The sequence below is a fragment of the Carassius auratus genome, chromosome 16, assembly GCF_003368295.1.
Source record: "Carassius auratus strain Wakin chromosome 16, ASM336829v1, whole genome shotgun sequence".
Classification (NCBI taxonomy): domain Eukaryota; kingdom Metazoa; phylum Chordata; class Actinopteri; order Cypriniformes; family Cyprinidae; genus Carassius; species Carassius auratus.
Genome location: NC_039258.1, coordinates 5680221 through 5695023, shown reverse-complemented (window position 1 = coordinate 5695023; position 14803 = coordinate 5680221). Strand labels below are relative to the sequence as shown.

The 14803-nt window shown below is 38.9% G+C and overlaps 1 protein-coding gene across 3 annotated transcripts in view; it reads right to left on the bottom strand.

Moving 5' to 3' along the window:
* Window positions 1-3475: 3475 nt before the first annotated feature.
* The window catches only part of LOC113115892 (dual specificity tyrosine-phosphorylation-regulated kinase 1B-like), a 43427-nt gene continuing 32099 nt past the window's right edge, over window positions 3476-14803 (bottom strand). For 2 of the 3 annotated variants that reach the window (XM_026283606.1, XM_026283604.1), the window contains exons 3-11: window positions 14020-14139; window positions 13715-13903; window positions 12810-12957; window positions 12249-12535; window positions 11666-11812; window positions 10685-10846; window positions 7693-7996; window positions 6733-6836; window positions 3476-6648 (exon numbers count right to left, since the gene is read on the bottom strand). In XM_026283606.1, coding sequence (XP_026139391.1) covers window positions 5902-6648; window positions 6733-6836; window positions 7693-7996; window positions 10685-10846; window positions 11666-11812; window positions 12249-12535; window positions 12810-12957; window positions 13715-13903; window positions 14020-14139 — 2208 coding nt within the window. In that variant the 3' untranslated portion in view covers window positions 3476-5901. The remainder of the gene's footprint in view (window positions 6649-6732; window positions 6837-7692; window positions 7997-10684; window positions 10847-11665; window positions 11813-12248; window positions 12536-12809; window positions 12958-13714; window positions 13904-14019; window positions 14140-14803) is intronic. The other variant, XM_026283605.1, reaches the window with a different exon arrangement.

Sequence of the window (14803 nt, the reverse complement as noted above, 5' to 3'; positions counted from 1 at the left end):
ATTTCCTATTTACAAGATTATTTGTAGGTGGTCGTGTTTCAAATGCTGTAATTTCTACACATTAAAAATCCCGGGAGTTAAGAGTGACAACTAGCCCCATTCTCTCCTTTATATTGACACATTTAAGAATGAAAACATTACCGTGTCAGTACCTTGAGGGAGGCATTGACTGGAAACATTATAATGTTTGACTGCAGTGTGTTCATATTTTTTATTCTCCCCTTTCAAAAGTTTTTCTGTGTTAATAAAAGCAGAGTGCTCCAAATCACGTACCCATGATTACAAACAACACTGTGTTGTGGAACAGACTTCGGGTCTCTTGATGCTGTTGCATAACAGGAGTCAACAAAAATCCTTTCGTCCTCGGATATATGTTTATGCACTTCAAAATACATGTGTTCGCCAAGCACAAACCTCCCATTTCCCTCGAGTCTTTCCTAGTGTTCTAGAGTTCACACACGATTAAACAGACCGACGGGCACCAACACTATATGAGAGGTCAAACAAAGCAGGAAATTATACAGAAGGAGAGGAAAGCTTACCATAACACACATAAAGACTAAACATGGCCCTGCGTTCAAAAATCTTGTGAAACATGTGCCAGAGGCAGGAAGCCCAATTTGTAGGAATAATGAAATCTAGAAATAAAAAATAAAAAAGGGATGAGATGCATTTTATATCCAAGTCCTATCTAAACAATTAAATATCACTTTACTAGGATATATTATTGGGAAATATAGAGTGATAACCGCTATGTATATGCATTTTCTGTAAATAGTCTGCTAAACTGTTACAAGTTATTGAAATTTGATCTTCCTTTTTGGCCACATAAATGTCAGCAACTGCACACATTGCATTTCTGCTCAGTTTGGGCCTCTAAATAAACGGGAGCTGTTTTTTCTTCATGGAGCATGAAAAACATGATATATAAAATGTGATATGTTTCAATGGTTGTTGTTTTGTTTTTTTTTGTTTTTTTTTTACATGAAGAGTTCATACATAAAAGCCTCTAGTGTAGTCTGAAATTTTCTTCTAAAATTAGCATTTTCCCTCTTTGTTTATGATCAGTTATTTCACTTTAATGCCAATGAAAAGAACATTGCCACTGATGTGAAATTACTGAACCTAAACACAGGATATATAATGATAAAAATACTAATTTCATATGGCATTTAGAGGCTTTTGCAAATAGAGAACTGCATTTTTATTATTTCATAGCCATTATTTTCATGTTTAAATTTACAGGGTTTACTAGAAATCCAATAAAAGTTCATTTTTATTTCACCGTCCTTTCTATAATCTATAGCTTTCCATGTCTATGCATCTGACAATACAGTGGGTTGAAAAAATGTGAACATATATACATATATACATACATACATATATATATATATATATATATATATATATATTAAAATGTATATTTTATAAACTCCTGACATGCCCATTTAAGACTGGGTTTAGCTTACATAACTGCTTACTGTTAACGAGCTGTCGCAGTCATTGAGGTCGTTATGAAAATAAAGTTTTTTTGTAGTTTCTCGATTGAGCGAGAGACAGGACACGTTCCCAGGTGAAATGAATACGGTGGACTTCTGAAGCAGCAGATTCTTATTTATGCGCACTGAGATCTTATTGTAACCACACCACGAGCATTACGCACTGGAGACACTTGGATGAGCTGAGGGTTCATTTGAGGAAATAGAAGGATAGTCAAACGGTTTTGTAACTGTCTCCTCCCGGACACAGGTCTGAACAGCTCCATGTCAGCGAGAGAATCTGGAGTATGCTGGAACATTGGGAAAACGCGGTATGGTCGCAAAACCGCAGAGTTCTTGATAAACGCACTGTCTGTCCACGGCCTGACCGCGCCCGCCATGGGCTGCAGGTCATGGACTTTCTGCTCAGTGGAGACGATACTGCTATATTCTAGATGAACCCCGGTCTCATACGTGTAAGCTCAGGTGATGTGCAGCATGACAAGAAAGTACAAAGAGACAAACTCATGCGCTCCATAATAACAAGTCTTAAATCAAATGTTACTTGGGGGAAGTGGATAAAACGCAGCTAAGAACGCAAGACGCGCGCCGCAGCCACCTGTTGACTGATGACGTGACGACTACTGATTACTCCCTTAGAGATGACAGTCAGTTCTTTCGAATAGTATATTTCAATAAATCAGATAAAATATACTAACGTCATCACGTAATTCTGCGTCGGCGTACGCAATGCTGTTTATTATGTGGTTTTATAGATTATTTTTTAATTGAAAAAAATATATTTTTTGCGAATAATTTAATAGGCACACACAAAATAACAATAAACTAAAAAAAAGATTAAGCTAATATCGATTTACATTAAATAATACTGAAATTCGTTACTTAGATGCTATATAGGCTACTTTTCCCCGTCTTTTCTATATGTTTATTGTTAATTTGATTTCCTATTTTGAGTGTATAAAACTGTTTTTGTTTGTTACACGTTTGCTATTCGATTATTAAATTAACTTACTTTTCGCCTGGTCCTCGGTACGCTCAGTTTATGATTCACTGAGTCGGTTCGATTCAACCACCACAGGATCCGAGTCAATAAAAGTCTTAAAAGAGTCGAACTATTCATTAAAAAGATCCGAATAAATAAATAAAAAAACTTAAAATAAACTCAGTTGCGGGTTCCTGCATTAGGCTTGATATTGTTTTAAGATTTAACACAAAATATGATTTATAGCTTTAGTTAGAAGCATGTACATTTAAGATCTAAAATAGAATTAAGTGATTGTTTTGGCAGAAAATACGAACTTTATAGGATTTTCTGACTGACTTGTACTTAATGAATCGTTTTTTTTTTTCAATCATACACAGTGATTCTTGTTGTGAGACTATACACTTATCTTCTTCAACAAAATGTGATACAGTAAGTCTAATTCATTCAAGTGATTCATAAAAGACCAGCATTACACATTTTAGATGCAACTTCCAGTAACTTCCGACTTGCAGTACAGCCATTAAAAATTGCATCAGCCAGCTTGTGAGTGTAAGCTATTACATCTACCAAACCAAGAAGTTCCCAATAACATCTGAATTAGCTTTCCCTATGGAATGGTAGTTAAAAATAATCAAACTGATCTTGTGATTATTGCAATTAAAAAATTTGGATGCTCCTCCACTTCAACAGAGGTATTGGCTTGTGTGAGGGTTTTCAAGATTTATTGAGAGGTGACAGAGCAACAAATTGTCCCGGATACTGTTCCCCGCAACCCCTCCTTTCTATATAGATAGATATATTTCCTATACTCTTCAATAATAACTGAATAGACACAAAAATCTGTTCTTTTTTTTTTTTTTTTTTACAAGCAGCTCGGAAACATCTGCATTTTCAAAGTTTATCAGTGCTCAAAGTTTCTGACAATGCATGGTGAGTGTGACATTTCTATTGTGACCAAGGTCTGCTTTAAACAGAACAAGATTGGAGGACCTACAGAGGCAACTCTCTCTTTAATAGAGAAACCAAAACCGATGAGATCATAATACTTCAGACATTATGCTTTCATGAAGGATGGTGTTGAAAAAAATGACAAAGTAAAAAAGCCAGTGAGGCCAATTACAAGTTTTAACTGGTTATTAAGAACATAAAGGACAGCAGTCATCATCACTGATCTGAGCAGAATAAGGTAGTTTGCAGGTCCTGACGCCTCGAAGGTGGCAGGTTCGAATCCCAGTCAATAGAATTAACCTCGAAAATGACATTTCACCCTAACATTGCTTTAACGTTAACTGGATGATGCATGGATGCTATGTACACAGATTACAATGGATGAAGATGTCATCAGTTAATTAAATATATGGTATCGGTCAGTCATACTGAATGACGCTCGCGTCCAATATGAAGTTCTCACATGATGTTTGAATTGTCATGGATTTCTACACAGTTGCATGAGGCTTGAATTTTAGCTATACATATAATAAACCTTGATCAAACTCCTATAATCCTCTTCTGTTCAATTCCGTCCAGTGGCTGATCAATAAATCGAGGCACTTGTTTAATACCATGTTTCCGTTACATAATATAAATGTCAAGCTTTAACCTGTACCAAGAAAGAAAGCGAACAAAAAAACAGCAGAAAACAGATTTTTCTTTTTTTTTTTTTTTTTTTCCTTGTTAAATAGTAATAAATACATGAGATGCAGTGGTTTATTTGTCATTTTTCTGAAGCAGGAGGGTTAAAAAGTTCTCATTTTTATTTATTTATTCATTTATTTATTTATCTGTCTGTTTTCTTTAGCAGCAATCCGAACATGGTTGAGAGTGGAGATAGCAGCCGAGAGAGAAGTAGTTCACTTTTTTTGACTTGATGGCAAACAGCACTCACAGAGTGTTGTGAAGGAGGAAGGAGAGGAGGGGGAGAATAGACAAAATGAGAGGCAGGAAATGAAGTCAGAGTGAGAGGGGCCTCAGTCAGGAGGGCGTGACAGTGTCCCTTCGAAACGAAGTATTCCGCCCTCCCGCTAAATCTCGCCCCAGACTCTTCCTTCCAACAGAAACATGGGGTAAGTATGAAAATAAAGAGAGAGAGAGAGAGAGAGAGAGAGCTACAGCAAGATTTGGCTTAGCATATCCAGAATTAATACAAATGTATTTTCTGTCCAAAACAAAGAGAGTTAAAAAAAAAGAGAGAGGAACCAAAGTAAGAGAGAGGGGTGAGAATCTAGTGAGATGTTGAAGAAGGCAGACTATTTTTTGAAACGAACAACAGGGAAGCATTTTGGTTTTCCTTCTGGCAAAATGTTTTGATGTTTTCCAAGACTTTCCTGCATCACTTCCTCCTTTATATGAAGTCGAGTTATGTTCCCCCTCTCCTCGTGAAAGCGGCTCATGGTTCAGCCTCCTCCTCTAGTTGTTGTTAGTTGGTGTTGCTCACTGTGTGGCGACTAAAAACAGTTTCTGTCATTTGCTTTATTTCATTCGTAGGATTTGTTTCATAGTTTGAGATATATAAGCCAGTGTGTCAAGCGAGATAAAGACTGGAAACATTAAAAAAAAAAAAAGTAACAAAAGTGTGTTTGTGTATGTCTTGCCTGTGTGTTTGTTTATATGTGTGTGGGTTATGCTCAACTAGAAAAAAGCAACCAAAAACACCAAAATGAAGCCAAGAAAGAAAACAAAAAAACCTCAAACCCAGTTTGTTTGTTGTTTTCTATGCATTAAGTATCATGTCTGACCAAAAAAAAAAAAAAACCCACAACTGTATAAATAAAACATTGAATAAATAAACCCACCTCTCAATTTAGATCTCTTTCTAACCCCTCTCCTGTCACTCTCCTTATGTAGTGATTCTTAATAAATTAAAAATATACATATTACGGCAAAACCTCAGGAAAAAACAAAACAAACCAAAAATAAAAAAAGCATAAGGTACTCTCTCCCGCTGCTGTCGTGTTGACAAAAACATTCAATTTTTTTCAACCAAAACTCTCCTCGCCTTAATAAAAATCTCTCGCTGCAAACCTGTCCTGAAATCACAAAGTCAAACAACAATATAAGAATGGTAAAAACAAACGTTCTGAAACCTTCTGTTGCAACTACTTCAGCCGCCGCCCTTCTCCTTCGATAAAAAGAAAAACAAACCAACAGAAAAATAATGATAAAAATAGCTTCAAATCCCTCCCTTGACCTTCTCCCCATGCAAAACCAAAACAACGAAATGAAAAAACGAAACTGACTGTCTGATATTTCACAAGTTTTTCTCTGCGATTCTGTTACGTGTGGCCACACACGCGTATATGTGTGTCGTACGTTTACTACGTGTCACGCGGGCGTGTGTATGTGTACGTGTGCCGCTTTTGTCACCGTTATGTTGTCGTTAAAATTTTCGTATGGCTTTTGGAATTTGTTCAAGATTTATCAAGAGTTGGCTGCACTCTGACCGCTCCCACTCCCGCTGCCGCACACTGCCATCATGGCAGACTCCTCGGAGTCCGGCCGCCCCCCAGCTCCCCCGACTCCCCTGGGTGGAGGCCCCCCGGTGAGCACCCCCCCAACCCCGACGCTTCCCTGCGGTGGGTTGTTATTGTTGTTGCTGCCGGCGTAGCACGGAGGGATGTATCCCAAACCGGAGGCAGCGACCATGCTGTCCTGGGAGGCTGGGGCCTGGGGCAACTGTTGCTGGGAAGCAGAAGGGGGCTGCTGGGGGGCCATGACTGTCCTAGTCCGAAAGGCAGAGAGGCCCAGGTGGAGGTTGGAGGAGCCGTACTGACTGGAGTCCAAGCTCGACGGGGGCGGCTGCATGATGGAAGACTGACCCAGGTGGTGGTGGTGGGTGAGGCTGAGCTCGATGCTGTCCTGCATCTGCGGGGAGGAGATGGGCATCAGTGCCTGGCCCTGCTGGCCCTGCGAGGCCTGGCCCTGCGGCTGGTTCTGCTGCTGTTGCCGGAGCTGTCTGCCGTTGCTGTGGTGGCTGCCGTAGATGGGGTGGGGATGGTGCGGCTCCATCATGCCCCCAATGTTGCCCAGGAAGTGGCGCGAGTGCTGCGTGGCCGCCGGCTTGTGCAACAGCAGCTGCGGGTAGGAGGAGTCACTGCTGCTGTTGGACAGCTGACCCATGCTGCTGTCCCCTCCCGGCCAGATGCGCAACTGCTGTTGAGATGGAGCCTGGAAAGAGAAGAGGCGATCAATATGAGTCGAAACGACTCATGTTACCCAGGAGCTGTGTGGTGCTCTGCAACGATTGCTTACTTGTGGGCTCTGCATCTCGTAGTCCGTGTGAGTGACAGCACTGTTGTAGTACCGGTTGCTGTACCGGTAATTTCTGTTGTCATTGGAAGAACCGCTAGATCCACCTGGATTGGGAGCAAGGACAAAGAACTGATGTAAAACGTGTCCCAGGAAATGCAAGATTATATGAATTTGCATTCCAAAGTTCAAGTCTAGTGAATTTGAAGACGTGTGAGACTCTTAACTGAATTTAAAGAACATAAACTTTATATCTGCAGCGTTGCAGCAAACTGGAATAGAGTGCATGCTTTAATAGTGGCAAACTGGAATAGAGTTTTAGGGGTGTAACAATACACTCACGTCACGATTCGGTTTAATACACAATACTGATCTCAAGAGATTTTGAACATACAGAAACAAAAATGAAAAAAGTGTTTTTTATTAATAAATATATTTTTAAAAAACGTATTGTAACGCATATGGAATATACATATATACAACAGTTAATAAAAAGTACTTCTAATAAAAATAGTACATTTGGTATCATATCAGGAATTGATATGAATCGTCCTATTCCCCCGTGCACAGAAAATTCATGATTCTGAGTTATTATTTACACATTCTTAGTCTCAGACTACATAAAATTGCTAATTATGTATTTATTTATTTTTTTATTAATAATAATTAGTACACAAGGAAGATCAAATTTGCGAACATCTGAGACTACATTATTTGATGTCCCATTACCATATCTGATGCAAAATATGAAATATTACTACATATGATTTTGGCAATACATATGATTTCGCAATACATATCATTGCATTGTTGCATTTTTGTATTGCAATATATTGTGACACAGTTTATTGCAACACCCCTTTTATATGTTTTAAAAAGATGCCACAGAGTGTGACATTGCCAGGTTCATAGAAATGTTGCGAGCTCAAACTCTAGTGTGACCGCTGCATTACACACACTTACCAGAGCTGGAGACGGAGCTAGTGGTGGAGGTGGAGTGGCTGTGGTCCATGGCAGGGCTTGTGGAGGTGGAGCTGCTGGTGTTGGTGCCCTCATCCGTCGTCTTCTTGAAGAAGTTGTGCTGCAGCGCATAAAAGGGTGTGATGCGCGTCTTGGGGTCATAGTCCAGCATGCGCAGGATCAGGTCCTTGAACTTCAGGTAGTCGCAGGGCGCGTGACCCTGTTCTCCAGCTCGCCTCCCCCCTGGACCTCCCGTCTCCACCCCCAGGATCTCGTGCAGTCGTCGTGTGGCAGGTGGTTTATATTCCTGGAGGGACAAAACAACACAGAGGAAGGGAAGAGAATGAGGAACAAATGTGTAGCATTTAGTGCAGATAACAGTTCAAACGTTATTCATTTATATACATTTAAGGAAAATGGATGATGAACTAGACTAGAAACATCTTACATTAATAACAACCAATTTTAGGATTAAGAAATACATAAATCTACTAATATTATTACTTTAATACTATAAAGTCAACATGAAATGTCATTTGCAACCCACTTCTGATTAAAACTTATATGCGTTATTTTATTGGTAAAAAAGTAGCATTCAGCTTGAAATTCATCCTTTGGGAAGTGACTAGAACATGAAAAGTGTGTTCCACATTTTTAATGAAAGTTACATACCCAAATGGAGTATGATGTGAATGCAAGTTTGTTCACGTTAACATTCACCAGCATTAGATTAACATGTTAGCTAGAAAAAAAATATAGCAGTAAATACATTCTTAAAAGATTATTGAAATTGGGAAAACGTTTTTCCTCTCTGCGCATTAATAGACAGAGCACATGTGTACTGCAATTTTGATTTCATGTTGACTTTAATAGGAAACTCGGTCTCAGAAATCATTACTGAATGCAGGTGATGGGGGGCTGAAAGTGAGAGATGTTTGTGGTTTTGTGGGTATAACGACGGTTGCATAGGAGCTCTCAAGAGTCGTATAGGGTTCAACAATGGGACTTTTTGAAAGAACTTCAGTTGAAAGAACTACACACAATCACAAATCTCCATAACCTCCAACTATTACTACAAAATTACAGCATAAAATGTTCAACTACTTTGTTATTATAGTAAGCGCAGTTTATTTTTCTTCCTTAATCATTAATATAAAAAAAGTTTGTGAGAACATTTTTGTGTTGTAGCCAATGAGATTGTTTGTCAGGTCAACCAAAGAAACTTGGTCATCAGAAAATAAAAACCCTTATTGTTGAACCCCGTCATAAACAAAGCTCTGGCCCTTTGAGTCTGACCCTAATCTGTGCCATTTAAATTATACCATGGTCCATAAATACTATAAAAAGACTTCAATGTTCCAGCACCTCCACTGTAAAAGAGTACAACGTTTTCAAATGTTTTAACCTTTTTCTTTATTGTACACACGGAAGCACAGGAGCATTTGAGGTGAGTCTCTGGATGAGTTGGCATCAAGTGCCAGACATTAATCCTGAAAAACAAAGTGTACTAGGACCTCATCCAGACTTTTACCCTTCACCTGCTATCACCTTTTCATCTTAATCTGCGGCCACACACACACACACACACACACACACACACACACACACACACAAACACACTTTCTACAGAATTAACCTGAAGCTACTTTCACTCATCTTCACAGGAAACAGGGTCATTCTAGCTACTGTCTGCACTCACTTAACCTGCGACCCAATGCGTGTCACTGCCACACTAAGAGCTGCTAACAGGTAAAAGGTAGTGCTCTACCAATGCAATATATACATATCAATATATAGGGATTCTTTTCATGAAATATTACATTTATATTTTAAATCTTTACATTATTTTAGCAGCACTTTACAATAAAGTTTTATTTGTTAACATGCAAGTTGATGCACTACTAACTAACACAAATTAACTTTTAATTAACATTAACAAAGATTAATACAGGTAAAATATTATTAACACATGGGACTTCATTATAAAGCCTAACTTTTTTATTAACACTATCGTTCAATTGTTTTGGGTCAGCAAGATATTTTTGTTTTTACATTGATATTGATATTTTATATGCACCAAGGCTGCATTTATATTATCAAAGTAGTATTACAATTTTAAATGACTGTTTTCTATTTTGATATATTTTATTTAATATATTTTTCATCAGCCATTACTCTAGTCTTCAGCGTCACATGATCACTCAGAAATGATTCTATTATACTTATTTGGTGCTAAAGTAACATTTCTATTATCAATTTTGAAAATAGCTGTACTTATTACTTTTTTTCAGGATTGTTTGATGAATAAAAAGCTCAGTAAAACAGCTTTTTGTAATCAAAATATTTTGTACTTCCCCTCTCACTTTAGTGTATTAATATTGCACTGGTATTACTAATGTATTATTTTTTTCTAATATTTCACAAAATATTCATACCGACCCCAAAGTTTTAAAAAGTAGTGTTTGGCCAAAAGTATCTGGACACCCAATCAGATACAGTGTACTTAATGAGGATTTCATTTCAAAACCACTAGGTGGTCCAGTTTTCTAGGATTATATGCTGTCATTGCTTGCTATTGTATATAGTATTTAAAAATGGGTTTCCACATATTTTGGGGCTTTTATTTTACATATCTTGATGTATACTGTACTATAAGCACATCTTCAGAGACCGAATGTGGATGGTTGTGAAAACGACTGTGATGATGGCAATGATGAGGAGAACAGATGCTGTAGGTTGGGGTCTTGATTGACCTCGTGCCTCTGTAAGCAGAGGGGGGTCAGCGGAGAGAGGAGGAGGTTCACTAGCATACAATATAGCCTTGCTTCAATTCCATCCCCAAACTTTTTCTACATCCTCCTACATTTTAGCCCCAGTTTTCTCTCTTCCTCTCTCCATGAGGATAAGGTGAGTGTCTGCGTGGAGCAGGTGATAGTGAGGGATGGGGGTCTTTGGGAGGAAGGCAAAGGTTAAGTAGAAGCAGAGTTTTACTCACGGAGGCTGAAGGATAAAGTACCTTCTTAATGTCCTTGTTCTTCTTGACGGTCCACAGGCCGTCGGACAGCTTGTCGAAGTACTTGCGTGCTTTAGGGGCCTGATCCAGCATATGGTTGGGCGGGACCCCCAGCACCTCCACTATTTTATTCATCTGGTCCACCTGAGAAGGATACAGTACAGTGTTAGAGCAATAACCATATGGACTTTGTTGCAACTGACATTTTAGCAAGTATGCATCCTTTGATATCATACGTATACCAGATGAATACATTTTGAAATGCATTAGGGATATTTCACCCAAAAATGAAAATTCTGTCATTAATTACTCACCGTAATGTCGTTCCAAACCTGTAAGACCTTAGTTCATCTTCAAAACACAAATTTAGATATTTTTGATGAAAGAGAAAGAGAAGAAACTGTTGAATAAAGTCGTCATTTCTTTGCGCACAAAAAGCATTCTCGTAGCTTTGTAACATTAAGGTTGAACCACTGATGTCTATTTTAACAATGTCCTTACTACCTTTCTAGGCCTTGAATGTTTTAGTTGCATTGTTGTCTACGCAGGGTTAGAAAGCTCTCGGATTTCTACAAAAATATCTTAATTTGTGTTCTGAAGATGAACGAAGGTCTAATTAATAACAGAATTTTAATTTTTGGATGAGCTATCCCTTTAAGAAGTTGATTAAAGGGCGTACAGATAGGATCTTGTGTCTAGACCAATATTAATTTCATTTGAAAATAACTAAACCTGGCTCTCGCCATAAACAGCCACAGAAGCTGATATGGTGATCAAAATGTAGAAAAAATATTTTAATAATGGATACATTTTGACAAGGCTGAGAACAATAAAATGTCTTAGCTCCTGTTTGTATGCCTGTTAAAGTGCAATTCTTACACGTGGATGAACGTCAAAAAAAAAAAAAAAAGGCGTACTATAAAGCTTTGCACAGTCATTGTGTGACTAATCCCAGAGCCGTACCTCATTGGAGCCACTGAAGAGCGGTTCGCCCGTGTGCATCTCCACCAGGATACAGCCCAGGGACCACATGTCTATAGCCAGGTCATACGGCATGCCCAGCAACACCTCAGGAGAGCGGTAAAACCGACTCTGGATGTACTGGTAAATCTAATACAGAAAGAAGACAGTAATGAATGACCTGCACAGACAAAGCATGCACAAGTTTATTATAAGCAGACCGAGCTCTCATAGTGACTATTGAGTACATTTACACTTTTCTCCACTAGGGGGCAGTAAACTCTACATGGTAAAAAGGGTGCAGCACTGCTACTAGGAATTTCAAGCAGTAAAATCCATTTCAGCTGTGGGAAAGTCCTCTAGAATGTGCTCTGAATGCACATCCCATCAACTAAGACCACTGCGTTTTTCTTTCTCTCTTACATTTACCATTAAATGTTCAACAAAATTGACATGCAATGCTGAAAATGTAACCATTAAATGTTTACCACTGCATGTCAATTTTGTTTGTTTAAATGCAAGTTCACCAATTACTACTGTTTGTGACTTCATATAAGCCTGCTGTTAACAAACAAGGCTATCTCACCCTCTGTCCTAGTTGGCAGGAACTGCCAAAGTCCACGATCTTGATGGCACTGCGCTTGGGATTGCAAAGGAGGATGTTCTCGGGCTTGAGGTCGCAGTGGATGATGCTGAGCTCGGGCGTGGCCAGGAAGAGCAGCGCCGTGCACAGCTGCTGAGCGAACTTGCGCGTCAGGTTGAGCGAGACGCCGCGGAAGTTGGTGTTACGCAGGAGGTCGTACAGGTTGTAGGAGAGAAGCTCGAACACCAGGCACAGGTGGTTACGGAACATGAAGTGCCTCTTTAAGTGGACTGAATAAACCAAAATGAGAAAAAGAAGTGTGTTAGGGTGGCTGCTTGGCAGCAGTTGGCAAAATGCAGTTCGTAGCAATTCAACTAGACATCCAGGAGATCCAGATCATTCATTACACTCTGTGAAATAGCCTCATGTACTACTTTTAGTCTTGTTTACTTGTTGCTTTGTGGTGGGAGGAAATTCTCTTGCCATTAGGTCAGGGTTATACTACAGAAGACTAAAAGTAGAGTAACAGCTGCTTATATTCATAGTCTTGTGTCTGGTTTTTACCTATGTAGTACTTCATCTCAGTGTCGTGTTTGTTCATGAGCTCAAGAAGCCGCAGCTCAATCTGGGCCTGGTTCAGGAAGGCTTTCTTGTTCTTGATGATCTTGATGGCCACCCACTCCTGCTCGTGGTGGTCATAGGCTTTCACCACCTGCACACAGACGACCATGTTATAGTTTTACAACAGTAAATGACAGTATCAACATATTGTGTGTATAAAATTGAACATTTTAAGTTTCTGTACACAGAGCTATAAATTCTCTGCATTCACTGTAAAAACAATCCTTCTTCTGCCATTTATTAGACCTTTAAAGTCTGGTTTGCTTATAAATAACGCATTAATCGAGAACACAAAGCAGCTTACATTATTTTCATAATTGTATTAGTCTGACTAATGTAACAAAACATCACCAGGGCTTACATTTATGTTTGGTTTGGAGGAGCATATTAAAAACTATTGTTATACAGAAAGCGTTATTGGTTCTCCACCAAAAAGTCCTGAGAGATGAATTTGACTAATTTCACCAATGAATATTAAAATAAAGAATATTATGATACTTCAAAATTGTGTCACTATATTATCATACTTCAACTGACTGTGTGAATGTAAAAAAGTAACTGAGGGCACAGCTAAAACCAAAAAAGTAGATCCAGATTAACTTTCAAATCCGGATACAATACAAAATAGAGTCACATTAGTTCACTTCTTGGTCAATTAGTTTGGAGACAAAACTTCACTTGCTAGTTTGCCGTTTTTAATGCACCCTACTGAACATGAGCACCATTGTTTCGGTTTGATTTTATGCCTGTATTCTTTTAGACTTAATATCTAAGTAGCAGCAATGAGATGTTTGACCAAATTATGTAGTCTTAGCCAATTCTATTCTCATCTCCAGAGTTAAACTAACCTGTCCGAAGGAGCCCTTGCCAATAAGCGAGTCGATCTCGTAGCGGTCCAGCCACTTCTCCCCGTTCTTCACAATGTAGTCATAGTTGTCGTCGTCGTAGCCGTCGTTGTACACCTTGCGCTCTTTTTTGGTGCTAGAGTCCTCGGGGGGAACCTGCTGGGCTCGCCGTTTCTTCTTCGTGTAATATACCTGGAAAGCAAGAAAAAGACTTCATATTTGCACCTCTGTTGCTACTTCGCTAATCACTGGAGTTTGTATGACTGATCTTATTGGGAGTATAAATCTGAAAAGGCCTGCTGGCTCACCTCATTGATGTGCTTGTATGTCTTGATGAGATCGACTGAGAGTTTTCGTAGCGGGGCGCTGGCGGGATCTCGAAAACTTGGGGGAATCCTCCTCTGCAGGATGGTCATATCTGACAGCACCTGGGGAAAAGAAAGTGACACCGAGACGATTGTATGAAAAAAGGAGGGAAAACTGAGGAACCACCATAACAAAAACCACAAGGTTAGAGGGTGAGTGTGTGTGTGCTATATATATATATATATATATATATATATATATATATATATATATATATATATATATATATAAATATGTCATGGTACCAGGTTTCTTTAAGTACCGGTGGTACCGAGGAACCCGATCAACCCGGTTCTTAACGCATACAGCGATATGATTTCCGCGAAGCAAAAAACGCGGACAGATTCTCAAAATCCAGTCATGAAAATTAAACTTACATTTGAATTTGTCAAAGTTAGCATAAATTAATCAAATCAAATCTCCAAATGGACCAGTATCTGTAAATGTTAAGCCACAAAAGTTGTTTGAAATTTGAATCCTGCGTGTTCTTTGTGAATGAATGAATGAATGGCAGAGACGTGCGGGTTTGTTTACTACATAGACTGAAGCACGTGACCCTTGCAGTTATTTCAGGATCTGCGTCTCAATGAGGACATAAATACATAAACAACATCACCAGAACTGTTCTGAGTCACTTCACAAGCATTTTACTGTAGCATTTGAGTAAAACCAGTGTCAATTTAAAAGTATTCACAGTAGCCCATCAAAATAAATGTTCATTTTTAC